Source organism: Chionomys nivalis, chromosome 5 (genome assembly GCF_950005125.1).
Source record: "Chionomys nivalis chromosome 5, mChiNiv1.1, whole genome shotgun sequence".
NCBI lineage: Eukaryota > Metazoa > Chordata > Mammalia > Rodentia > Cricetidae > Chionomys > Chionomys nivalis.
In genome coordinates, this window is record NC_080090.1 from 85,431,306 (window position 1) to 85,459,098 (window position 27,793).

Below are 27,793 nucleotides of genomic sequence, written 5' to 3' on the forward strand. Positions count from 1 at the left end.
AAAGGATGCTCAATAGTGCCACAAGGACATATGCTCAACTATGTTCATAGCAGCTTTGTTTGTCATAGCCAGAACCTGGAAACAACCTAAATGCCCCTTGATCGAAGAATGGATAAGAAAAATGTGGTGTGTTTACACAGCAGAAAAAAAATAACGACAGCTTGAATTTTGCAGGAAAATGGATGGAGCTAGAAAACATTATTTTGAGTGAGGTAACCCAGACACAGAAAGACAATTATCACATGTACTCACTCATAGGTGGTTTTTAAACATAAAGCAAAGAAAACCAGCCTACAAACCACAGTTCCAGAAAACTTAGACAACAATGAGGACCCTAAGAGAGACATACATAGATATAATCTACATGGGAAGTAGAAAGTAGAAAAAGACAAGATCTCCTGAGTAAATTAGGAGCATGGGGACCTTGGGAGAGGGCTGAAGGGGGAGAGCAGAAAAAAATGTAGAACTCAGTAAAAATCAATAAAAAAATTATTTTGAGTGCTCCATTTGCCTGTACACTTTTATGCCAGAAGAGGGCATCAGATCCCACTATAGATGGTCGTGAGCCACCATGTGGTTGCTGGAATTGATCGTAGAACCTCTGGATGAACAGCCAGTACTCTTAACTGCTGAGCCATCTCTCTAGCCCTCCTTTCCCCTTTTATTTCTTTTTGGTTTTCGAGATAGTGTTTCTCAATGTTGCCCTGACTGTCCTGGAACTCACTGTTGTAGACCTGGCTGGCCTTGAATACACAGAGATCTGCCTGCTTCTGCCTCTGGAGTGCTGGAATTAAAGGTGTGAAAGATGTTATGTATGTATGTGTGTGTGTGTGTGTGTATGTATGCCTGCATGTGTGCCTGAACACCACCAGAAGAGGGCACCAGATCTCATTATAGGTGGTTTACCAGTCACCATATGGGTATTGGGAATTAAACCTGGGTCCTCTAGAAGAACAGCCAGTGCTCTTAGTCTCTGAGCTATCCTGTTTGTTTGTTTGTTTGTTTGTTTGTTGTTTGCATTGCCTTTAGAACATAGAATGCATTCTTGGGTTTAAGACCAGAGAGAACACTACTCTGATGCCAAGTTGGGAGATGGAGATGTGCATCCCTGAAGCTCTTGGGCCAGCTAACCTGGCTTATATAGCAGTGAGTGAGAGACTATCTGAAATGCAATGGAAGGAAGTTGTCCTGGCTTCCAAACTCATGGATGCACCTGCACTCACATACATATACACACAAAGATGTTTTTAAAGTACAGTAGTTGTTCCATGTTTTGGCCAATCAATTGTAATCACAGCAAGCTTAAGTTTGTATTATGTCTATATTGCACTATAGTAGAAAACTGGAGAGATGGTTCATCTTTTTGTTTTGTTTGTTTTTTCAAGATAAGGTTTCTCTGTTTTGCTTTGGAGCCTGTCTGGAACTCGCTCAGTAGACCAGACTGGCCTCAAGCTCACAGAGATCCGCCTGCCTCTGCCTCCCAAGTGCTGTGATTAAAGGCGTGCACCATCACCGACCAGCTTGAGAGAGTCCTGGCTGTCCTTCTAGAGGATCAAGGTTCAATTCCCAGCACTCATGGCAGTTCACAACCATCTTATCTCCAGTTTCAGGGAACCTGATAGCCCTTTCTGGCCTCCGTGGGCAGTTGACACACAGGTGATGCACAGACTTGCATGCAGACAGAACACCCTCGTGCACATAACATTAAAAAGAAAAAGAAAGGGTTGTTTTTTTTTTTTTTCCAAAGTAAAATAATTATCCTACTGTCTTGACTGCCACCATTGTGGTTTTTGTTCTTTGAGATTTCTTCCTTGCTCATGAACGTCCTCATCAACATTTCTTTTTTGGTTTTACTTTCATTTTTTTTTTTTTTTTTTTTTTGAGGCAGCTTCTTATTTTGTGAACGCTATGGTCTGGTATCCATTATGCTGTCCCCAATCCTTACTCTGTCAGCTCTTTTCTTTTCTTCTGATTTACTTTTCTTTTTCAACATGAATAGTCTGAGACGTCCCTAAATCTTCAACTGTTTCCTGTTTTCCTTAGTAGTTCCTCTCTACATATGTTTTCCATCTGTGTGCTGCTGTAAGCATTGAGCAGAAGCCGATGGTGGTGGACTTCTTTTGTGCTGTTACTTGAGTGTTTGTTGTTCTTTTATCCTTAGAGTAAGTTGTAGAGTGATATCACTTGATATGGGCATATACATTTTAAAGATCTTGTTACATGGTTAGTTGAAGACTGTTGCTTCTAATTTAGATTTCTGGCTTGAGGGCTAGCTTTCATCTTGATGGACAATTCTCGGATTAGGGATTATTTTACTAATGATTGGCTTTGTTTTACTTGACTTGGAGTGGTAAACCAGGATTTACCCGGCATTACTAGAATTTGTAGAGACGCCTTCCACATACATATGCTCTTACAGCATGATTTTGCTTTTATAGCAGCATTCTTGACATTTTGTGTGGGTTCAGGGATGATAGGGACAGCGGCTAGAACTCTAGTTGTGTTGTCCCTGTTCTGTGGGTCTGCCCTGGAAGACTTCTTTGCTCTTTCACTATCTTAGTGACTAAACTAACCCTTAAATGTTCACAAGAATGATTGTTCCACTAATTATTCTATTTAAGTAAGGATTTTCCCACTTAGTAATAATTATATATTTCTGATATGACATGCTTATGAAGATATTTGAATTTTTTTCATTTAGCTGAAGAATGGCAAGTCTTTTGTACAAAGTAACCTGTTAGTCTAAAATGTAGATCATATGTTTAGCAGTACTTACTTAAATGTTACACTGAAACAATGAAACAAGCACAATAGAAAATTTTTTTAAAAAAGGGCATAACTGTCCTTAACAAAAATTTGACATTGGGAGTTTACAGTACTCATGATTGGCTCTGTATGGTAAGCACCCGCTAACACAATTAAAATCTAGTTTTACAAGTGTGGTGGCATTAGGCATTGGAGGAGGAGGTTGGAAGAACTTACCTGAAGTATTTTAATTCATTGTCTCCCCTTTTCAGGATTACGTTTTAAAGAAGATTTCTGTGGTTGAGTTGTCATTGGAAGAGTAAGTTCATTTCAAGAGCATTGGAACTGGTCTTCACCTTGAGGAAGCAGTGGCTTATTCCAAAAAGCCACTTCTGGCCTGAGAATTTACCCAGCATGCCTAATCAGGGAGAAGACTGCTATTTTTATTTTTATTCTACATGCACAAAAGTAAGACTGGCATCTCTAAATCAGTTCTTTCTGATGTTTCTCAAATCATATTGTCTAAGATTTTCCCTACATTCTAGATTGTTTATGTTGTGACTTGCTCAGCTAGCTCTTTTATTATTTGCGGTCAGTATTTTAGTAAAGAAAATGTGTTAACGAAGAATACCTCACTTATCTTTCCTCTTCATTTATATGCAAGTATAATGAGTCACGCAAAGCAAAAATGCCCATGTTGTGTAGTCATCATTCTACCTATAATTAACCTAGTCTAGGTGCCTTTGGGATTAGGGAGATGTTGGCCTCTGTGGCTTGGCAGCTTGATTTTATGTATTTTGCTTTAGATGAAATGACTTGTTTGTATAAAACTTGTGGAAGCTGTTAGGGGTTAAATTTGACTTCTTCCACATTTCCTGCTGGTAAGAAGTCTTTCTAAATATATTCTTTTAGAGTTTGCTTTCTCTGTCAGAATGTTCTGTTTTTCTGCTTGAGTTTTTGGTAGTTTTATTTAGGTCTACCTGTCATTTTTTGTTATTTCTTTATGGCTAATTCTGTAAATTTGTAGGTTATAATAGCCTGTTCTAAAATCATTGTGATCCTGTGTTTAAAAAGACAAGTCTAACTGAAGAGTCCAAGAATAAGAATATAGAAATGTAGACTTCAGAAATAAGAATGTATAAGTAAAGAAATACAAAGTTGTAAGCCTAGGAGAATGAGAGCAGGCCGTCTGCAGCTTTCTCAACAGCTTAAGGATTAATTTAACAGTGGGTTATTTTGCTTTACAACTGGCTGCTCTGTTTACAAGACCAAAGCATCCCTCTGCAAACTGAGAGTCAGCCCTAAGGTAACACCCTGGCCACCTGTGACCAACAACGAATGTGAACTGAGTTAATCTTTAGAGGGTAGGATGTACGTGACTTTTGGTTTTGCATTGTCGCATACCCTTCTCTGCGAAACTGGGAGTATCAGGGGAAGTGCAGAGCCTTGGTAAACACCATCAGGAACAGCCAGGGAAAAACAATGGACTAAAAAAAGCACTAGTCTGACTAACTCTGTTAATAGAAATTGTAAACAAACAAACAAAGGCAATTTGTATCTGAGTTTTACCCCAAGATTGTAAAAGTTCCTTTGTTCATGCCTAATGCTTGTTGCTTCTTGCTATAAAAAGGGGGGAGTTTGAAGCCGTCCTTTTCCACAGCCTTACAAGTTTATCTCTGGCTGTGGTCTTAGCTAGTTGATAGCTTTTTGTGCTCCGTGGAGATTTATTTTTTAATTTTAATTTTTTTTTCCTGGAAAAATTTGCTTCTACTTTACTAGACTTTGGAGGCCTGTCCCCTTCTTTGCGTGACCCCCGTGGACCCAACACTAACTAGGCATGGTAGTCGAAATAGGAGTGTTGAAGTACATCCTAGGCTTATGTAGCAAAACTTTTATCATAAAAAAACCCAGCAATGGTGGCCATGAAGTTTTTCTGCTGGGTATGCAGCTCAGCCATAGAGCACTTGCAAGCATGAGAGATGTCGGGTTTGGCGTCTCACACTGCAAAAGAAAAGCAAAGCTCTGATAATCCATTTCACATACGGCAGTTTGTATATTAATGATTTGTTTTGGATAACAAAGGTAACTATATTAGGTATATGTTAATTATACTTACATCACTTATGGCCTACCAACTTTCTGTCAAAAGCTACAAATTACTGAAGTCAGGATATATGAAGCCATTTTGAAGATGATGGTGTTTTTCAGAGGATCTGTTCTTGACACCTTGTCATTTTCAGCCCCCACTGTCAGTTGTGTCAATTAGACCAAAAGAAATGGGTTAAGTAATAGGTTGAGGAGAGCTGGGTCTGGTGATGCATGCTTTAAATCCCCCACTTAGGAGGTAGAGACAGGTTGATTTCTATGAGTTTGAGGCCAACCTCTTCTACATAGGGAGTCCCAGGCCTACCAAGGGTACATAGTAAGACCCTTTCTCAAAAAAACAACAATAAAGAAATAGGCTAAGGCTGGGGAGATAGCTCATTCAGTAAAGTGTTTATCATATAAACATGAGAACATGAGTTCAATGCCCAGATCCACATTTTAAAAAGCCAGACATAATGACATGTACTCACTCTGAGGATGTAGAGGCAGGACGATTCCTGGACCTCACTAGCTAATCAGCCTAATATAGTTGGGGAGTTCCAGCCAGTGAAATACCCTGTCAAACAGACAGCAAAAAGCAGTAGGTTATTACATATTTATTGCTTTTAGATGGTGGTTACTACATCTTGTTTTTTGCCCTGCTGGTATTTGCTTACTAATTTGTTTAGGTTCTTGGACACTCTTGTAGAAATGTGCCTTCGTCCTTACCTGTTTGTTTCTTGTTAACAGGGTGACAGCTGCCCATTTCGTCACTGTGAAGCTGCACTGGGAAATGAAACTGTTTGCACACTGTGGCAAGAAGGTCGTTGTTTTCGACAGGTGTGCAGATTTCGCCACATGGAAATTGATGTAAGTTTCCAATTTTTGTTACTGTAAGTATTCAGGATCAATACAAAATACAGAGACAGTGGCTAGTGAGGTGAGATGACTCAGTAAAAGCCCTTAACTGCCAAGCCTGGTGGGGGTGGGGTGCGTGCATGCTGTTGCACACATGTGGAGGTCAGAGAACAACCTGACCTGTAGGAGTCAGTTGTAGTTCACAGTGTATGTCTCTTCTGCTAATCATGACCTCCTGTGCAGGGTTTTTAGCTTTGTTTTGAAAACCAACCACAAAATTAATGTAGTACTTACTTCATTTTTTAACTTGTATTTTTTAACATTTTCGTTTTTTTTTTTTAACAAGTTTAACATTTTTAAACAATTTTTTCTCTCGCAGAAAAAACGAAGTGAAATTCCTTGTTACTGGGAAAATCAGCCAATGGGATGTCAAAAACTAAATTGCGCCTTCCATCACAACAGAGGTCGTTATGTTGATGGACTGTTCCTACCTCCAAGCAAAAGTGAGATTGGTTTTGACTCTAAAAGAGAACAGTTGCTATTCAGTGAGCGCCCGCCATTCACACTTGTAGTCCAGTGAGAGCAGTGCTGTTTCTGCTGTATAATGAGGAAACAGAACCTTATAGAGGTTAGATGATAAGTGTGCAGAGAGAATCAAATGTTTCTGTCATGCCAGATTATATTACTGTATAATATAATAATTGTTTCATTCTTATTTTATTACAAAACCTGTAGGTGTTTTCAAAAGAACTTAATTCTCTAGACCATGGGTTGGCAAATTGGGTTCTCTGCATGCTCTGTAAGATGAAGATTTACTGCATATGGCTCTGGCCATCCATTTACATATTGTGGCCTGTTTTGTATTAATACTACAGATTTAAATAGTTGAAATAGAGATCATATGGCCACAAAGCCAAAAGTACTAGCCATCTAGCTCTGTTATAGAGACAGGGTTATGGGCTGTAGCCTAAACTGGCTTAGAATTTCTGATTCTGCCTTAGTTTCCTGAGTGCTGGGATTATAGACATTCACCATGAAATACCTCATATACTAAGTTCAGCTTTTTATAGGCTATGTAAAAAAAATTTTGATATAGGATATCTTTAAAAAATTTTTTTCCGCCGGGCAGTGGTGGCACACGCCTTTAATCCCAGCACTTGGGAGGCAGAGGCAGGTGGATCTCTGAGTTCGAGACCAGCCTGGTCTACAAGAGCTAGTTCCAGGATAGGCTCCAAAACCACAGAGAAACCCTGTCTCGAAAAACCAAAAAAAAAAAAAAAAATTTTTCCTCATTGTTCCAGGAATGAGGATCAAACTGAGGATTGCAAACGTGCTAGATAAGCCCTCTTCTGCTGAATTATATCCTCAGTCCTAAAATGAATCTTGACTTTACGAAAATCTGTGATTTATTTCAGTCTCTTTTAAAATAATTTTTATTGGGCTGGAGAGATAGCTCAGAGGTTAAGAGCATTGCCTGCTCTTCCAAAGGTCCTGAGTTCAATTCCCAGCAGCCACATAGTGGCTCACAACCATCTGTAATGGGGTCTAGTGCCCTCTTCTGGCCTGCAAGCATATACACAGACAGAATATTGTATACATAATAAATAAGTAAATAAATATTTAAAAAATAAATTAATTTTTATTTATAAATACTTAGTGTTTGTCTTGAGTGTGCATATACACACATGCTGTAGAGTGCGTGTGGAGGGCAGAGGATTGTTTGGAGAGACTACTGGGCTTTCTCCATGTGTGTTCTCAGGGCAAGTTTATTTTATCAGGCTTGGCAGCAGACATCTTTATCTGCAGAGCCATCTTGCTACCTCCCCAGCGTCCCTTTCCTTTAGCCACCAAAGAGCCAAAGTAGTAGCTGTGATTTTAGCACTCAGAAAGCTAAGGCAGGAAGACCATGAGTGTGAGGGCCAGCCTGGGTTACATAGCAGGACACCACCAACAACAGAAAAAGATCCAGGAGTGGTGACCCATACTTTAATCCCAGCTGGGGAAACAGAGGAAGACAATCTCTGTGTGTGTCTTTTGTGCCAAGCAAAAAATTCTAGAACCTCAATTTAAAATGAAGTGTCGAGAATTTGGAACTAACTTTTGGGTTTGTTGCTTTCAGTTCATACCATCTGTTTATATATAATACAGAGGTATTGGCTCAAAAATACTTTTTTCTTCATGAAGAATTTAGAATGAAAATGGGATTTATTAATTTTTTTTTAAAAAAAACATGTTCTTAAGGAAAATGTACCACATTTGTCATAAAAAGACAGGAATTTTTGTTGAGTTAGGATAATAATTTCTCTATGGTAAATTTGTCTTTTTTTTTTTTTATAAAACGTTTAGCTGTGTTACCCACTGTGCCTGAGTTGCAAGAAGAAGAAGTAAAGGCTAGCCAGCTGGCAGTTCAGCAGAACAAACTGTCGGTCCAGTCTAACCCCTCCCCTCAGCTACGCAGTGTAATGAAAGTTGAAAGTTCAGAAAACGTCCCCAGCCCCACGCATCCACCCGTTGTAATCAATGCTGCAGATGATGATGAAGATGATGATGGTATGCTTAGCTCTCCTCTTTTTTTAAGTAATAATATAATAAATTAGGAACAGAATGAAAACTCTAGACTTGGTCTTAATTGAACATTTGTCTTAACTTTGGATATACAGATCAGTTTTCTGAGGAGGGTGATGAAAGCAAAACGCCTGCCCTGCAGCCAGCTCCTGACACTCATAATGGATTGCGAATGGCTTCTGCCCGCAAACCTGGAGTCAATTTCAAGCAAGGTAGGAAGAGGCTGTCCTGTCTCTAAGCCTTGAAGCATCACTGACAGTTGTAACTTCCTCTGACAGTCAGTACACAGTCACTAAGCTTTTCTAGCAGAAGTGCTGTCCACAAACTGACACTGTGTACTTTCTCATAAGTCATTACTCAGAGTGTGTTTGAATGCCTGCAGAGAAGATGAAGTGCAAAAGACTGTAGTTCCTCATGTGGTTCCCCCCTTGGGTTTCCCAGGTGAATGTTTGAACTTTGGAATAAAAACTCTTGAGGAAATTAAGTCAAAGAAAATGAAGGAAAAATCCAAGAAACAAGGTGGTAAGTCAACACGAGTTTTGGCATGAATACTTCCATGTTACCTGACGAGAGTAATAGATAGTTCTGACACTAACACATTTAGAAAATACAGAGTCTCATTCCTATGAGATTGTTTGAAGTAAAACACAAACCTTCTGGACCTGTGCTTCAGTCCTCACTGTTCAGGGATAGAACCATATGATAATGTAAAGAAACCTGTACCTCTGGAGATCAATTGATTGATTTTTGAAACAGGATTTTGAGATGTATTTAATTAGTTACCATACATGCCTGCAGGCCAAAAAAGGACAACAGATCTCATTATAGATGATTGTGAGCCACCATGTGGGTGCTAGGAATTGAACTCAGGGCCTCTGGAAGAACAGCCAGTGCTCTTAACCTCTGAGCCATCTCTTCAGCCCTTGAAACGGGATCTTTTTTTTTTAATACTTATTTATTATTATACAATATTCTGTCTGTGTGTATGCCTACAGGCCAGAAGAGGGCACCAGACCCCATTACAGATGGTTGTGAGCCACCATGTGGTTTCTGGGAATTGAACTCAAGACCTTTGGAAGAGCAGGCAATGCTCTTAACCTCTGGGCCATCCTGGAATTCACTCTGCTGTAGACTAGGCCAGCCTTGAGCTCACAGAGATCCGCCTGCCTCTGCTTCCTGAGTTCCGGGATTAAAGGCTGCGCCACCATGCCGAGCTATATCTTGAGATTTAGCTATAAATGAAGAAGAGCAGTTAAGAGGCAATATTAAGGGTCCTGAGTGGTTTTCAGTAAAATGCTTGTGCACAAGCTTGAGGACCTGTCCTCTAGCCCTAGCACCCATGGGTATGCGGGGTGTGTGCTGGTAATCTTGGTTCTGGGGAGACAGAGATAGCCTAGTCTAATCATCAAACCCCAGGTCCTTATAAGACGCTGTCTCCTGAGGAAAGATACCAGAGTTGACCTCTTAGCTCAACATGTGCACACAACCTACTAAAAGAAGATGAATGTCATTAGATCCAATGGGTTCTCAAGAGATGCTAAGATTTTCTTCTGGGGTTGAAGAAGAGGGGAGCAAAAAAATGTACTGATCTATAATCAACAAAAATATATTTTAAAATGGGAAAAAAAAAGTTTTTTTTTCTGGAGCTTGCCTCAGTCTATCCATGTAGACTTCCTACTCTAAAATTTAGTCATAGCTAAGTTAACGAAGAGATATATACTAACTATAGTAAATAGTTGGTTCTGGGGAGTCTGTCCTTAAAGCTTACTCTATAGGAGCCTTGGTTCACAGATGGGAGTGATGGGATGTCAGTGCTGAAGGCTAAAACTTAGTGTTAGAGTCTTACCCTTCCTAGTAAATGGAAGATTGAGTATCTGCTTAAGACAGCGTTCAGACAGCAGAGCAGTCTGATTGGATAAACTTCATAGAATAAAGATTCTTGATTTGGACTAGCTTCATTTTACATAGGTTATTCATTTGACATTTCTCATTCAGAAGGCTCCTCGGGAGTTTCCAGCACCTTACATCAGCCTCAGCCCAATCCGGGCCCTGAGAAGGAGAATGTCCGGACTGTGGTGAGGACAGTAACTCTATCAAGCAAACAAGGTGAGGTATAGTAGGTCTCCCAGAGTTGTTGGGGTCTACTTTTATGTAATTGGGAACACAAAGTCCTTGGGTGATGTTTGTTCACATTGGACTTTTGGAGGACTTCAAGTATTTTGATCAGATATAAGATCAGAAAATTGATACATTTGACTCTATCGTTTAAAAAGTTAGAATTCTTGTTTAGGCAGTCTCACATTTATGTGTATCTAATTTAACATGATCTCTTTGCTTCAGCAAGTTTATTGACTACCCATTTTGAGTAAAGAATGTTATTGCATCTTTAGAGTGACAGTAAAAATGTTAGTCTTTTTACTAAATTGTTTAAAATCTAATAAGGAATTATCTTAGTTTTGGTTACTATTGCTATGACCAAATACCATGACCAAAAGCAGGTTGGGGAGGAAAGGATTTATTTGGCTTACACTTCCATATTGCTGTTCATCATCAAAGGTAGTCAGAACAGGAACTCAAACAGGACAAGAACCAGGAAGTCAGAACTGATGCAGAGGTCATGGAGGGGTGCTGCTTGCTGGCTTGCTTCAAATGGCTTGCTCAACCTGCTTTTTTATAAAACTCATGACCACCTGCCCGGGGATGACCCACCCACAATGACCTCTGCCCTCCCCATTAATCACTAGTTAAGAAAATGCCTTACAGGCATGTCTACAGCCTGATCTTATGAAGGCATTTTTTTTTTTAAGATTATTTATTATGTCTACAACATTCTGCCTCCATGTCTGCTGCGGGCCAGAAAAGGGCGCCAGATCTCATTACAGATGGCTGTGAGCCACCAGGTGGTTGTTGGGAATTGAACTCAGGACCTCTGGAAGAGCAGTCAGTGCTCTTAACCCTTAAGCCATCTCTCCAGTCCCCATGAAGGCATTTTTTAATTGATATTCCTTCCTCTCAGATGACTTGAACTTGTCAAGTTGACATAAAGCTATTTAGCATAGGAGTATAACACACGAAATTGTGTGTTTAAATGTTCCATTTGAACCACAAACATTTCAAAGAAGGCTTACTTGCCCATCTGATAATGTAACGTAGCTTTTCAAAGTGCACAGGATAGTTTTGGCCAGGTTCAAAGCCCCTTTCCATGTTTGACTACTGTTAATAATACCATGCTGTTGCATGTTCACTAGACTTGATTATTTTCTTGTTAAATGCGACTGAAGACTTAGATCTAATTTTCAGTATACTTCCTTAGGGGGCAATGAATGTAAAAGAATTAACTAACTGAACACATTTTATTTTTGTCATTTCAGAAGAGCCCTTGGTTAGACTGAGTCTTACTGAGAGACTGGGGAAACGAAAATTTTCAGTGGGTGAGTTAGAGTTGTTATCTTCTGTGCGTTTGTGCGTTAACATGTTACCTTGTTACAAGTCCTGCTGGACTGCCTGTATGCTTGACTCATGACAACATTTATAAAATTCCATTTGTACGTTATAACTTTCATTGAAGCTATAGCAGTTTGAAGTACTATAGCTTAATTAGATTATGACCATGACCAATATTTTCTTCTTGGTTATGAGCTTCCACATCACTTTTCATCATCTAAATAAAGGACAGGAACTGCAAGAAGGCCGGAACCTAGAGCTGGGAGCTAATTCAGAGGCCATGGGAAGGTGCTGCTTACTGTCTTGATCCCCATGGCTTGTTCAACCTGCCTTTTTTTGTTATTGTTTTTTGTCTTTTTCAAGACTGGGTTTCTCTGTAGCTTTGGAGCCTATCCTGGAACTAGCTCTTATAGACCAGGCTGGTCTCAAACTCAGAGAGATCCGCCTGCCTCTGCCACCCAAGTGCACCACCCTCGCCTGGCCAGCCTGCCTTATAGACCTCGGGATCACCAGCCCAGGAATGGCACCACTCCTAATTAAGAAAATGCCTTACAGCCTGATTTGTTTGTTTGTTTGTTTGTTTGTTTGTTTTTGTTTTACAAGGCAGGATTTCTCTGTGTAACCCTGGCTGTCCTGGAGCTCATTCTGTAGACCAGACTGACCTCAAACCCAAAGTTGGCTTGCCTCTGCCTCCTGAATGCTGGCATTAAAGGTGTGCGCCACCACTGTCCTTTTCTACAGCCAGATCTCAGGGAGGCATTTTCTCAAATGAGGGTTCCTCCTTTCAGATAACTCTAGCTTGTATTAAATTGACATAAAACTAAATGGCACAGGTGGTGAAGATGTTGCTCTCTTCGAGCTTCAGCCAGGGATTATTATCCTCTGTAATTTAGTCACTTGGCAGGTGTCGTTCATGTATCTAAATTTTTTGTCTCCTAATTTTTTTCTTTATAGGACTTATTTGTTTTTAACATTAAGTTTAAAAGATGGTGAACAAATACCATTTAATGCAGAAAACCTCCAGAATATTTAAATTGTCTAATTTTTGCTCTTTTTTCCACTTTGTTGAAGATTAAAATCTTAAATTAAGTCTCCCTATTGTAGGTGGTGACAGTGAGCCCCCATTAAAGCGAAGCCTTGCACAGAGGCTGGGGAAAAAGGTGGAAGCTCCAGAAACTAATATTGATAGAACACCAAAGAAAGGTAAGTGCTTGTATTCTGATACATTTGTGTCTGTTTGTAATATTAACAGGTGTGGATCCCCATTTGTTCAGGCTGCTTGGGTCCCTGTGTATTACTCAGCAAACAGTTGAGTGCTTACTCTACTTGATTCTGAATAGCCAACCTTAACAGCTAACACTGTCAACCTGGAGTTAGAGACTCCTGAAAGATCGGAATAGTGAAGATACTGTGATTGAATCTGTGACAGAAAAGAAAATGATGGTCCATGAGCTTGTTCTAATAGAGTAACAAACTTTTGAAAGGTTGTTTTAAAGGTATCAAGCTAGTGGGATAGCTCAGCTGGTAAAAGTACTTGCTGTGTGGTGCCTGTGTTTAATCCACGCAGCAACAGTGGAAGGAGAGAACTGATACCTGAAAGTTGTCTCTGGCTCCCTACATGTCCAGAGTGAGGCTAATGTGCCCGTACTCACATACCAAATTAAATAATAAAAAGGGTTGGGGCCGAGTGTGGTGGCCCATGCCTTTAATCCCAGCACTCCAGAGGCAGAGGCAGGATCTCTGTGAGTTCAAGGCCAGCCTGGTCTACAAGAGCTAGTTCCAGGACAGTCTCCAAAGCAACAGAGAAACCCTGTCTTGAAAAAAGGAAAAATGATAATGTTGTGCAATAACAATTATTTTTCTGAGTTCAGTAATTTCGCCCACACAGGTAGGTAGTTTTGTGCATGTGTGTGTGTCTGTCCATGCGTCAATCCATCTGTCTGACTACACACACGTGTGTGCAGCCACAGCATTGTGGAGAATAGAGGACAACTTTGTGTGCTTGATTCTCTCCTTACACCTTTCCATGGGTTCTGGAAATCAGGTTTGTTAGACTTTAACCCTGAACCACCTCAGTGGCCCTGAAACAGATTTGGTTTTTTGTTATTGTTTTGTTTTTTTCTCCCTCCCCCTTTTTGTAGGACTCTAAGGAATGTATAGTTTACGTAAATTAATTCAAGAAAAAAAATTTAAGGCCTTGAGTTTTTTTCTCCTTCCTCCCTCCCTCCCTCCCTCCCTCCCTCCCTCCCTCCCTCCCTCCCTCCCTCCCTCCCCCCTCCCTCCCTCCCTCCCTCCCTCCCTCCCTCCCTCCCTTCCTTCCTTCCTTTTATAGCTTCATTAGAAGTACAGCCTAATTTGTAAACATATTTGACCTATGAAAAGTTTTGTTTTAACTTTTTAAATTTTGAAACTTTTTCTTTTAGTAGCTTAACTTTCCGGGTCCCTAAAGGGGAGGCAACGGGCAGTTAAAACAAAATCAGAAGAGCAAAATCCTTACTGTCATCTTTGGGTTTTTTGTTTGTTTGTTTTGTTTGTTTGTTTTGTTTCTTCTGATTCACCTATTACAATTAAGGTTAGAGCTTGTGTTTGTGGTTTATTGGTGTGTTGTTTCTTTAAGTGTTATTTAAAGATGAAAAATAGGTACTCCTCAAAGTATTAGGAGGAAATCCAGTAAGAGGGATGCCTTATTTTATGCTAAGCTGTCATAGGACATTAGGTTCTAGTAGACTAGGTATATAGATCAGTTCACGGGGTATACATGGTCCCTGGGTTCGGTCAGCAGTACCAGAATGGGCAGAAAGAAGTCATTTTCTAAGCAATATAAAACCAATTGCATTCTGTCAGATGACAAAGATGTGTACAGAACACGAACCACTCTTGGTTTTAGGGCAACATAAAAACCTGTGTGTGGGGGTGGTGGTGAGAGAGATCCCAGCACTTGGGAGACAGGTGGGTAGATCTTAGTGCATTTGAGGCCAGCTTGGCCTACACAATGAGTTCCAGGACAGCCATGACTATATAGAGAGATCCTGTCTAAAAAGAAGGAAAATTATTTCTTTATATTCTTTTTTGATTTGGGGGGAGCAAGATTTCTCGCTGTAGCTTTTGGACCCTGTTCTAGAACTCGCTTTGTAGACCAGGCTGCCCTCACAGAGATCCTTCTGTCTCTGCCTCCCGAGTGCTGGGATTAAAGATGTGCACCACCACCACCCGACTTTCTTTATATTCTTAAATTCTTCTTGTAAATACTATTCTTTCTAACAGTGTGAACTACATGAGCATGTGTACATGTAAAGTGAGTATCCATGTATTCAAATACTCTGCTTTTTGTCGTTGTTGCTTATGGTGCTGTAGTTTCAAACCTAGAACTTCATACATGCTAGGCAGATGATCTACTGTTACCCTGTCCCTCCAACTTTGCTTTATGCTATTCAAGTTCAATATGATAGTTTTTGTAGAAGACAGTTATAAATTTTGTGTCTCTGTGCTTTGAAGTTAACTTATATGTTCTCCTTCTAACCTTAGCTGATCTCAATTGTTTTAAGATAGGATCTCAGTTCTATAGTCCAGGCTGGCCTGAAATTTACTAGCTAAGATTGGCCTCAAATTCATGGCTGTCTTCCGGTCATAGCCTCCCAGATGCTGGTGGGATTGCAGATGTGAGTTATCATTCTCAGCTTTATTCTCCAGAACGGTTTAGGATTTTTTGTCTCCCTGGTGTGCTATTACTTCACTGTAGTGGATGTAAACACATTTTGTTGGCAAGCCAAGGGTTCACTGGACCATTTGTATCTAATTTGGCTTCTCTGTTTTCTATAAGTCCATGTAGTAAATAATTTAAGCTTTGAAGATGCCCTCAGTTTGATGATCCCTACTACCCTTAAAAACAAAAATATTTTAGGATGTGTGGTCCACAATCTCTGTCACAGTCATACGTAATGTGAATATGTAAATAAATGAATGACTATGTTCCTAGGGAATTGTTTAGCTAGATTTGGCCTATGTTCTGTAGTTTGCTTATCCTGTCAATCTAAATGGCTGGTTGTAGACTAGCATTGTCATTTCAATTTCTTAGTCTTTCAGATGAATTTATTTTGGCATTTGTCTTCAAAAGATTTTTGTTTTGATCTCTCTCTCTCTCTGTCTCTTTCAAACTTAATTTTTTTTAGGCTACTCTGGATTTTTCTAATGAATCTGGGCTTTTTGCTCGTTTGCTTGCTTGCTTAGTTTTGTTTCTGTATTGTTTGGGGGATGCTGGAAATCAAAGCCAGACCTTGTGCATGCTAGGCAAGCTGTATTCAGTGAAGTGTATCCACCACCCCAGTCCTTACATTTCTACCTTAATGATTTCTCCCATAGTTCATTGTTGGTTTTCATATTCGTTAACCTAGGCCTGGCAGTTTACTCTGCTGTCGAGTAGTGTGGTGTTTGACTATTCTTTTATTAGAGTTATGTCTACCATGTTTAAACATATCTGCTGAAATAGATTCTCACAAAAATTCTTAAAGATTACTCTGTTATGGCGTTCTTCTTTTCTTATTATTAGTGTAGATTAATTCTGTTTTTAATGTCTATCATTTTAGTGAAATTTTGCTGTGATGAAAAACAAGAACTAACTATGTTGTGTGATTTTTTTTTTTTGCTCTTTTGACTTTTGGAGGGGCCCACCCAGCTCCCAAATAAATCACACACGAAGGCTTATTCTTACTTATGAATGCCAGGCCTTAGCTTGCCTTGTTTCTCATCAGCTTTTCTTAGCTTAAATTATCTTGACTGCCTTTTGCCTCTGGGCTTTTTTCCTTTTCTTTATTTCTGTATATTTTACTTTCACTCTGACTCGGTGGCTGGCCAGCTGGCCCTTGATGTCCTCTTCCCCTTGTTCTCATTGCTTTTCCTCTTCCAGATCTCTCCTATTTATAGTGTCTACCTGACAGCCCACCTATCCTTGCTCGTGTCTCACTGTTGGCCATTCAGCTCTTTATTACACCATCAGGTGTTTTAGACAGGCAAAGAATCACAGCTTCACAGAGTTTACAGCATAAACAAAAGTCACACACTTTAAAATAATATTCCCTAACACCATGTATTTTCTTTAAAGTGATAATTTTGAGATTAGATTGTCATTATGGAATGGAAGAAAAAAATTACAATTATAATTCTTTTTTCAGATTTATTTTATTTCAGATTTATGTGTGAATTGCCTGCATGCATGTAGGTGTATCGCATGTATGCCTAGTGTTTGTAGAGGTCAGAATAGGGTATCAGATACCCTTGGAACTGGAGTTGCAGATAGTTGTGAGCCAACATATGGGTACTGGGAATTGAACCTGAACTCTCTTCAAGAATAACAAGTATTCTTAACCACTTAGCCATCTCTACAGCCCCACCATCATTTAAAGAAATCTAATGAGAAGGTAGTTGTGGTAGCCCTTTATCTCAATACTCATAAAATGGTGAGTTTGAGGCCACCATATTCCACCAGGACCCTATCACAAAAGACTTACCTGCTTGAAACATAAAGAGATAATTCACTATTTGAGTCCTTGCTTTGCCATGGGTACTTTGCTATGTGGTTCAGCATCAATTGTTCTCTTAAAGCATCCAGTGTGTTTGGAGGCTTAGGCAATTCCAGGACTCTAATCAGTGCTATCACCAGAGAAAGTCACTGTACTAGAAGGATGAGAATCCTAGTTGAGCTGAGTTTAAACTAACCTTTAAATAAACCATTTAAACAAGAGCAACGAAACTGGTGGGGCATGGTGGTCCACACCTATAATCCAAGTAATCAGGAGGCTAAGGCCAGGAGGATTGCTCTAAATTTGTGGTTAAATTGGACTATGTCATATTAGGGCCCCCAGGCTGGCCTAGGCAACAGAGACATAAATGAGATTGGTAGGAAATGCCAAGTTCACAAAGTTCCAGAACATGCTATATTTAGGAGTTTGAGTCTTTTTTTTTTTTTTAAATATAATTAAAATCTCTTATTGGTTAGGCTGCGTGCATGCGTGTGTATCATTTCTTTTTTAATTCTACATTAGTTCATTATTTCTTTTCTTAGCCATCTAGTAATGGGAATGATTGTATAATGTGACATTTGTTCCATATTTTAAACAGATGTAGAACAATCTTTTGAGGGCTGGGGGGTGCAAGTTGGGTTTGTGGCCCTTGAGTTTTGGTTTTTGTTTGGTTTTTGTCTTGTCACTTGTTGTATTTTGCCTCTCCTGTTCATGTGTTGAATGTCACTTCATGAAAAGTTTGCTTTGGCTAGTTTCTAGACCATGATTGATATTTTCACCGAGTGTAGCAGTTTCCATTGCCCTACTTCCTGACAGCTCTTTCAGTTACTGGTGTTTGTCAGACTATAGACAACATCCTGGCAGAGATGTGCTTGGCTTACTACCCTACTTCTAGTGATGTGTCCAGCACAAGTTTTATATACATATGAGGGAATAGAGGACTCGTTGCTACTTTCACTTAAGGTTTATGATGATGCAGTTTCTGCACTAATAAGTGATTTTCAGCCATTTGTATTGTGTTTCTATGTTTTTCTGGATAGAAATACAAATCAGTAGGTTTGTCTCTAGAGATTTTCTTGCAGTTATCTAGAATCAAGAGTGAAATTAATGGTGAACATGAGACAACTGATTCCTCTCCCTTGCATTGTTCTACTCTTAGGGAGATCATAAGACATTACAAAACAAGAGTATAAAAATATGTTCTTTCCCAAAACAGAGAGAGTTAATAAAGCTGGTGAGATCCACGTGAAGACATTAGAAGAAATTCTTCTTGAAAGAGCCAGTCAGAAACGTGGAGAATTGCAAACTAAACTGAAAACCGAAGAACCTACACGGGCTGATGATTCTCCATCAGGAGCAAAAAGCTCTTCCTCCGTGCGGATCAAAACTTTCTCTGAGGTCCTGGCTGAAAAGAAGCATCGGCAGCAGGAAATGGAGAGGCAGAAATCCAAAAAGGATGCAAGCTGCCCCAAGGTGACAGCAGATAGTGAAGTGAAAAAGACAGTGGCTCTACCACCTGTTGCCGTCAGCAAAGGACAGCCAGAGGAGCCCGCAGGAAGAGCCAGGTCTATGCGGGAGGTGCATATTAAGACGCTAGAGGAAATTAGACTGGAGAAGGCCCTGAGGGTACAGCGGAACCCTGAGAGCAGTGCCATCTCCCGGCCTCAAACTGAGACTGTCCCCGGGGCAAAGAGGCTGCTCCGTATCGCCAAAAGAGCAGGTCTGTACAGCCCCTCCAAGCAACAGTACTATTCTAAAACACAGGGTGAGACCGATAGGAACTTTTCCTAACTGGGGAAATTTGAGTCAGTGGATTCAGTAGAGTAAGCTGTTTCCAGTAGCAGTTGGTAGTGCTACGGTATGTTCCTGTTTTCTTGAGGTTGTAGATGCTCCATCTCTTAGCTATGAGTTTCTTTCTTGTTTCCATTAGTACTGTCTGAGTTTCCTTTCTGTGATAAAACACCGTCCAAAAGCAGCCTACGGTGGGGAGTATTACTTGGTTTACACTTCCTGCTCACAAGTTCTTCATTAAGGGAAGTCACGGCAGAACTGAAGCATGGGCCATGGAGGAATATTGCATACTGGCCTGCTCTCCATGTCTTGGCTCAGTCTGCCTTTTTATATAATCCAGGACCACTTGCCCAGGGGTAGCACTGGTCATAGTGGGCTGAACCCTCCGACATCAGTAACCAATCAAGAAAATGCTCCACAGGGTAGTTTGATGGAGGCATTTTCTGGGCTGAGTCTCCCTCTTCCCAGATGGCGTAGCTTCTGGTGACAGAAAAGCTAGCCAGTACAATTGTATTCATTTTAAGAAAACATATTTCAGTTCATTTCTCATCCTGATTAAAGCAATGGTGTTTTTTAATGTGAATATAGGTGCAAAAGAAGAGAAAAAACTTGAACTCGAAGACAGTGACATTGCTTCTCAGAGCAGTGTTCCTAAGCCAGAGGCTAGTGAGGTGAGTCTGTCCGATAATGGTCCTTGGCAGACCAGCGGGAGGGGAATGGTGGATGCTTTTCGTTTTAGCGTACAGGAAATTTCTGTGAACGGTTTCATTGGTAGGTTGAGTTTGGTTTTAATTTTTTTGTTTTGGGTCATGTTTTGTTCTTTAGTTTGGAGAGTTTTGGTGACGATTTCCCACTGTGTTGTTTGAAGTCTGCCTGACTCAGCCGGCCTCATCCACTGTGCTGCACTACCGTGCCTAGTACTGTGGTCACAATTTTCTATGGAAGTTTCTTTTTGTTTGGTTTAGGGTTATCTTTTTGTTTGATTTTTGATTTTTAAAATAAGGTTCTGTGACCCTAGCTGACCTAGATAGAACTCACTGTGTAAACCTGACTGGCCTACAACTCACAGATCTGCCTGCTTCTTTCTTCTGTTTGCTGGGATTAAAGGTGTGTGCCACCACCGCCCAGCATCTATGAAAGATTCTTACAGTTCTCTGTATGTTCTCATAGTGTTTTAACTGACCATTGATATTTTACTGCATATCATGTAAAATTTGACCTTTCCCCCCAAGATTTATTTACTTTATGTGTGTTAGTATTCACATACATGTGTGCACAACTGCAGAGGACAGAAGAAGACATCAGATCCTCTGGAACTGGAGTTAAAGATGGTTGTGAGCTGATATGTCTGTGTTTGTAACTGAAACTGGGTTCTTTACAAGAGCAGCAAGTATTCTTAACCTCTGAGCCATCTGTCCAGCTCCCAGTGTTTTGAGACAGTGTCTCATATAACTCAGGCCAGCTTCAGGCTAACTTTATGTAGCCAAGAACTTTGGACTGGTTCTCTTGTCTCTGCTACCACTGCTGCGATTACTGGTATGTGCCAACACATCTAACTAGGATTTTTCTCTTTAGAGAAAATGAATGGGCTTGAGAAATGGCTCTTCCAGAGGTCCCGACTTCAATTCCCAGCAATAACATGGTGACTCACAACCATCTGTAACAAGATCTAGTGCCCTCTTCTGGTGTGCAGACAGAACACTGTATACCTAGTAAATCTTTACAAACAGAGAAAGAGACAGATGAAGGGGAGGGGTGGGAAGGAGGGAGAGAGATTAAAAAAAAGGAAGGAAGAACAACCCAGGCATGATAGCACAAGATTGTAATCAATCCCAGACTTTGGGGTTGCAAAGGCAGATCTTGAGTTGAGGTCATTCTGAGCCATAGAGTCAGAACTTTTTTCTCAACAAAACAAAGGACAAATGCTATAATAATTTTTCTACTAGATTTCCTTTAAGCTTTTGTTACATAAGTGGATTTAATGCTCGACTCAGGTTGAGAACTGTACAATATATCATTTTGCAGCCTACTCTATCTTTAGTAATTTCTTAAGGTGTTTGTCTTTACTGACTAGAATATTCTAACTTGTGACTGTTAGCTCTTTCTGGATATTGACAAAAATCTTTTTTAGTGGTCATTTGTGTTTTCTTGGGGTCATAATTAGTCTGTAGAATATGGATTTTTCTATTAGTTCACACATCTTCTATTCTTTAACACTTAACAGTGTATCTTCTGTTTAATATGAGACAATGAGCTTCCTTATTATTCTGAATCATGTAATATTCTGCCTAAGCTAGATACTCACTCAGCACTATAAATGAGAAAGTAGGTTCTAATTCTTTGATTGGATTTTTCCAGAGTTCAGATGAGGCCATAAGTGATCCCACAAAAATTCCAGTCAGTAGATGTGACATTGTCAGAGAGAAACACACTGAGAAGCAGCAGGAGACCGAAGCCTCACAGAAAGAGAAGCCAGCCGTGACTCCTGTCCAGGGAGACGGGGCCTCTTACTATACCCGAGTGGTGGGGAAACCAGTGCTCACTGCTGTGTCAGGCATCACACGGCACTTGGCTAAGCGGCTCCCCACGGAGTCATCCCAAAAGGGGGAGGTAGAAACCTCTGGAATTGGGGACTCAATACTGAATGTGAAATGTGCAACACAGACTTTGGAAAAAAGGAGTAAAGGTGAGTGATTTTACCTTTATTGTGGCACAATGACCAAATTTCAGTAACTCTGGCAACTGTGGGGTTGAACCTTGTGTGTACTAAAGTCACACCAACAGGTAGTAGTGATACAGTGATCTGCAAAGATGAAACTTAGGCATAGTTCTTTCTCACAACTTACACTGCTGGGTTTGTTTTGTTGGTTGGTTAGTTTTGCTTTCTTTGGGGCTGGAGAAGTAATTCAGTTGTTAGTGCTTATCTAGCATACACAAAACCCCAGATTCCACTACAACACCACAGGAAAACCGTGTCTGGTGGTGCGCACCTGTAATCCCAGCTCAGTCTATATTACGGTTCTCTAGAGGAACAGAACTAATAGAAGGAACGTAGATGAGGAATTTATTAGATTGGTTTACGTGATACAGTCTGGGTAGTTCAACAGAGGCTGTCCTACACTGAAGACGACAGCTGAGGTTGAGTGCCTCAACACTGTAAGTCAGCCAATTGTATGATGAGAGTGTGAGTTTGGTTTTTGGCAACTTGAGTCCCTGTGGTGGAGGAAGAGTCTCTTTCAGGGCACACTTTGTGCTCTGGATTGTTCTGTGCATCTGGAGAATTTTATCATGGAGCTCATGCTTTTCCCCTGTGGCTCTATCCTTATACAGAGATACTGACCCCAACAGTGTATTTTCTTTACTGTCTCACAAACACTCAAAGTTTTATGCTCAGTTACCAAATCCTTGCTCTTCTCAAGAGATGAAGCAAGAAGGAAGACAGGAGGATCAGAAGTTCACAACCAACCTCAGCTACATGATTGGAGGGAAGAAAAACATAAAAGCCCCATTTAGAACTTAATACCGTGCATTTTCCTTCGGGTGTTTTGAATAGGGTCTTATTATACAGTCCCGTCTGGCCTCAGACTCAATTTGCCCTCAGCCTTCTGGGTGCTGGGATTACAAGTGTGCAGCTGTATGCGCTTTTCCTCTTGTTTTGCAGAAGAAAATACCATGGGATATGATGGTGACATTGAAGAGTGTATCATAGTGATCTATGTGGTGGATCATTTTCATTCAGGCTGTTCACTCTTTTGGTACTGCCTATTTTGGTTGTTTGTTTTTAAGACCAGTTCTCTATGTAGCCCTGGCTATCCTGGCACTTGCTATATCTGGTCTCATATTCAGCAGAGCTCCTTCTGCCTCTGCCTCCCAGTGCTGGGATATACCACCATGCCTGGCAATTTTGTTGGTATTTCTACTCCTAAAAGCATCCGTATCTTACTCTGAGTTACTCTATATGTGAAAGAGATCATCTAGTTATAATCAGATATGTTCTGTCTCCTGTAGCCAAACCCAAAGTAAATGTGAAGCCATCTGTGGTCAAGGTTGTTTCATCTCCTAAAGTGGCTCCAAAACGGAAGGCAGTGGAGGTACACCCTGCTGTCATTGCGGCTGTGAAGCCACTTAGCACCAGCAGTGTCCTGCAGGAAAGCCCCACCAAGAAAGCAGCTGTGGTGAGTTGATCCACTCCAGTGGTATTGGACTCTGTGGTGGGATTCCCTTTGGCACTGTTTCTGTTTGTGTCTTACACTTCTGCCTTTTCCTGAGCACTGGGTTCCTTAGACTGTTACTGTAGTCACTAGAGTCTAGTTGAGACTGGAGAAGTGGCGGGCAGTGTTTGGAAGTTGGTTTTTGGGTGGCAAGGTACTTACATTTTCAGCCTCTGCGTCATTGGTTCTTGGGTTCCCCAGTTTACAGAATGGTAGCCGCTGGGCTGAAGATACAGCTTAATGAAACCACCTACCATGCAAGATCCTGGGTTACCAGAGATCTTCAACACTGCCAAAACAAAAACTAGCCGTGATTCTAGGAAGGCAACAAAAGAAAATATGCTGGGGGTAGGGGAGACGGGGGTGGGACACCTGAAACTAGGCAGTAGGAGGGCAGAGGCAGGTAGAACTCTGAGTTCACGGCCAACCTGGTCTACCCTGAGAGATCTGGTATACCCAAAGCTACATAGTCAAGCCCTGTCTCAAAAAGTAAAATAATCTTTGACACAGAGAAGGAGAAATATGAGATTACAGAGCAGCACAAGGCTGATCAGAAAACTATGGACTCGCAGATTCTGCCAAAGATCAAAGCTGTTTCTCAGCTGCAGGGCTACCTGTGCTCTCAGTTCTCTTTGACGAACAGGATGTATCCTCACAAACTGGTTTTCTGAATTGCTAACCTAATTAAACAGCTTCATGTGTCAAAAAAAAAAGTAAAATAAAAGTCTTGTAGGTTTGGAGGTGACGGTGCTTGCTATACAAATAGGAGGACCTGAGTTTGAATCCCTTAGCGCCTATATGAAAAGCCATTGTGACCATATACTTGCCTGTAATCCCAACATTGTGGGCTAGAGACAGGTGGATCCCAAGAGATCACTGACCAGCCAGCATAACTTGTAACCATGAGCTTGAGGTTCACTAAGTGCCTGATTTCCCACAGAAGTGAAGCAGACTAGAAGAGAAGGCTTCTCCTGGCGGCCTCCTCTAACTCTGCCTACTTGCACATGGGCCCTGAACATATACACGTCATACACACACACCAAAAGTGGAAGCATAACTCTCAGTGATTTTACTCTTTCTCTGTAGGCTGTGGTCCCACTTCTCTCCGAGGATAAATCCATCGCCACGTCTGAGACAGAAAACCCTAAGGACAGGTATTGCCTTCTTAACCAAGCTTCAGGCCATTACTGATTTGGCTCTTTATCAAAAAATGTGATAAGTCAATGAACATTTACAGGTTAGCTATATCTAAAGCTAACTCCACACTGAGGGCAAAAGGCATGAGATTTGAAGTTGCTGCTTGTCAGTGCCGCTGGTGGCATCTGCCTTTATTGAAAAGGTAGTCTAAAATACCTGGCTACATTCAAAAGGTACTTGATTCCAAATTAGTGAGACAATTTTTTGTGTGTCTCTTCAGAAACAACTTTTCTTTTCCTCTGTCCCTGAGGCTGCACAGTCCTTTGACCATGAAGGAAGGACAGAGCTGAGTCTAACACTCTGCTTTTCACTTACAGTTTTGTGCTGCCTTCAACCCAGTCTTCTTCAGAACCTTTGCTCCCAGAAGGGTCTGGCCCTTCCTCCTCCCAGGTGGCAACCAAACCTCGCCGACTGAGCTCTGCCTCGACAGGAAAGCCTCCACTCTCTGTGGAAGATGATTTTGAGAAACTAATATGGGAAATTTCAGGAGGCAAATTAGAAGCTGAGATCGACTTGGATCCTGGGAAAGATGAAGATGACCTTCTGCTTGAGCTCTCAGAGATGATTGACAGCTGAAGATGAAAGGAATGGTGAGGACGCTTTAAAGGAAAAAAAAAAAACTCACCAAAAACTGGACTTATTTTCATCTGTTCTAACATTTACCTGAGGTGATAATTTCTTTAGTCTCAAATTTTGCCCAAATCAAAAGTATACCTCTGAAGTACCTGTGTGTGTCCTGGATTCCCTTGGGGTCAGATCTTTCACATCCCTTGATAACTGTTTTGTCCATTTGATGCCATTACTTAGCATCTGTGAGAAGAACGTTCTGTAATGCCCTTCTCTCCACATGAGACTGAGCTCCAAATGAAATGGTGCAAGAGAACTAACTCAGTGGCTCCTTGAGGTGTTTGTCAGTGGGCTATCTTCCCCTTTGCTGTATTTATTTATGTACTGTCTTAATATTATCAGAGTTTAAAATGAAGAGAGCTGCTAACCATTGTGGACCAAATGTCATGCTACCACTAAACAAAAAACCCACTCCGTCTATGTGAAATTGTATGTCTTTTTAAAGGTATTTGGAGATTCGTCTAAGCTTTAAAGAGGGCCGAGCGGCTCGAGAACCTGAGATACGGACATAACTCTGGACCTGGTCCTGTTGCATTAGCTGCTCCGTAAGCCTCCGAAGAGCAATAGCTAATTTATTATTACTGTAATTTTTTAAAGGCTTTAAAGTGCCTCAGGGGTCCCCTGAAACTAATTTTCTACTTCTGGGACTCCCTGGATTCTTTATAAGAGGTGGCGACATGACTAGGGAAATTCTTTTTTTAGTGTGAAAACTGTCCCTTTCCTTCAATACCTTTCTCCTTCTGGCATAGATTTATCACAGAGACAGCAAATTGGTAAATTTCATAATTTCTAACTCTCCCAGAAAACTCCTCTTGCCTAGTATTTATTTGATGTGCTTTAACCATGGGAAGAGGAGGGAAAAAAAAACAAACTCATTCAAGCTGCCAGTATTGATCTCCGGACTGTAGCAGTACACAGTCCACCGCGCTGTGCTGATGCAGGGATGGCGAGATGCTCTGGGGTGTATTGGATACCTCCAGCTTCTTCATTTCTGGATTGAGTTTTCTTTTCTCGATGTTGGTCTTCATATCACCTCAAGGTTTAGACTTGTGAAGAAACAAGTCTCATGAGGGTAATAGTCTTGAAATGAGACACTGTAGAGAATTGGAAGGCGGAAAGAAAGACTTGTTCATTGTGATACTTTCCGTAGGTGGCCAGCTTGTTTCTCATAGGGAAATCCTGGATCACCTGTCATGTTGGCTCCTAAGGAACTGCTGTTGTAAGCGGCTCATCAAGAGTTGAAGTTCATGTAGCCTTGTTGGGAATATGGAAAAGGAAGAAAGCCACAGGACTGCCCATTCAGTCTGGGAAGATCTGGATGATTCTGCACATGCAAAAATGACTTGAAATTTATGTATAGACACTTGTACCAATCCATCTTCAGCTGACTGAATGTTGTAAGATAGCCCTTCTCCAAAGCAGGGGTGGAATGTTCTGCTTTCACCACGCATTTTATAAACACGTTTCCTTTTTTGAATTGACCTATAGATTGTAGGTCTCTTTTGTATATAACCTCTATTCTTTTGCTTTAAAAAAAAAAAAGTCTGTTCATATTTAATGCCCTGTATTAGTCAATGATTTGTGTTCAACATTATTTGAACCATTTGCCATTACCGAAAGAGAAATACTTATTTGTGTTTTAAATAAAACTGATATAGGAAATACTTAGTTCTTATTGTAATTTCAGTGATGCTATTAATTTTTTTAAAAGGAGGGCAGGTTTACAAGTGATCTTAATATTCAGTGACTGAGAATTTCAACCATGAGGATGGAAGGAAAGATGTAATTAGAAGAGTGTGGTTTCAGTCTGCACACTGACTCTTACTGTTACAAAGATACATGGAAAGCTTTAGCAACCAAAGAACATGAGGGTTTTTTTTTCCCCTAGTAGCCTAATAGTTCTCAGACTGAGGCTGTAACTTATCAGGGGGCCAACCTAATGCTGTCCCCCACATATCCTTAAAAGTCCCATCAAGTTGAATGAACCTTTCATGTACATATCTTAATGGTTATAGACTAACTATTGCAGCTTGGCTCTGCCCAAAATTTGGAGGTAGTTTTACAGTTTATATCTTCTCAAGATTGGACCAGATGTGGAGGCACACACTTTTAATCCCAAGCAGAGAGGCAGGAGGGTCTCTGAGTTCCAGGCCAGAAAAGAAAAGATTAAAATCTGAAGATCTGACCTTAACAGTAGAATCTCTCCAGTGACTCAGCGTACATTCTTGTCTCTGCCAGTCACAGGAGCTCCCATAGAGAGAAGGCTAACACCGTAACCACACAAAGCATTAGTTACATGGATCAGACTCGTGCGATCCCATTCTGAAACTATTGCTTCATTCCATCTGAATTATTCTGCAGCTATTTAAGTGTGATACCCTTGAATTTGTCAGTTTAGCAGGAGGGAATGCTTAATGTTACAGTTGATGAGGACCCATCTTGAAACTAAATCTACAGAAAGGTCCCTTTTAGCTTTCAGGGTCAGTCTGCTCAAGCCCAACCCTGTTTGTAGACCAGCTTCTGCTGCCCAGGCTGACCTTGCTTTCTTGATTGATCCTGCTGCCTCTGCTACCCAAGTGCTTAGATGAAAGAACTGTACCAGGTTCATGAGGTGCTAGGGATTGCTCCCAGAGTATGGTGCTGACTCCGTCCCAAATCCTGCAGCTGATTTTTAATTTGCCAAGTGATGTTGAGGGGTGGGGAAGGACTAGAGAGACGGCTCAACTTGTAAAGGCACTTGACTCAATCCTGGCA

General features: G+C 40.8%; 1 protein-coding gene across 1 annotated transcript; it reads left to right on the top strand.

The window, feature by feature from the left end:
* Window positions 1–3,079: 3,079 nt before the first annotated feature.
* Window positions 3,080–26,693, top strand: Zc3h11a (zinc finger CCCH-type containing 11A). Its single transcript, XM_057769178.1, has 15 exons — window positions 3,080–3,213; window positions 5,581–5,700; window positions 6,068–6,191; window positions 8,035–8,238; window positions 8,349–8,465; window positions 8,695–8,775; window positions 10,249–10,359; window positions 11,625–11,684; window positions 12,802–12,900; window positions 18,430–18,933; window positions 19,593–19,675; window positions 21,363–21,690; window positions 23,013–23,179; window positions 24,302–24,369; window positions 24,730–26,693. Exons 1-15 carry the CDS (start codon window positions 3,160–3,162, stop codon window positions 24,986–24,988), a joined length of 2,379 nt encoding a protein of 792 aa, XP_057625161.1. The 5' UTR covers window positions 3,080–3,159; the 3' UTR covers window positions 24,989–26,693.
* The last annotated feature ends 1,100 nt before the right edge of the window (window positions 26,694–27,793 follow it).

Coding starts and splice junctions, on each gene's coding strand:
- Zc3h11a (XM_057769178.1), top strand. CDS start 3,160: ATGCCTAATCAGGGAGAAGACTGCTATTTTTATTTTTATTCTACATGC. Junction 3,214..5,580: donor TTTATTCTACATGCACAAAA/GTAAGACTGGCA, acceptor TCTTGTTAACAG/GGTGACAGCTGCCCATTTCG. Junction 12,901..18,429: donor TGATAGAACACCAAAGAAAG/GTAAGTGCTTGT, acceptor TTCCCAAAACAG/AGAGAGTTAATAAAGCTGGT.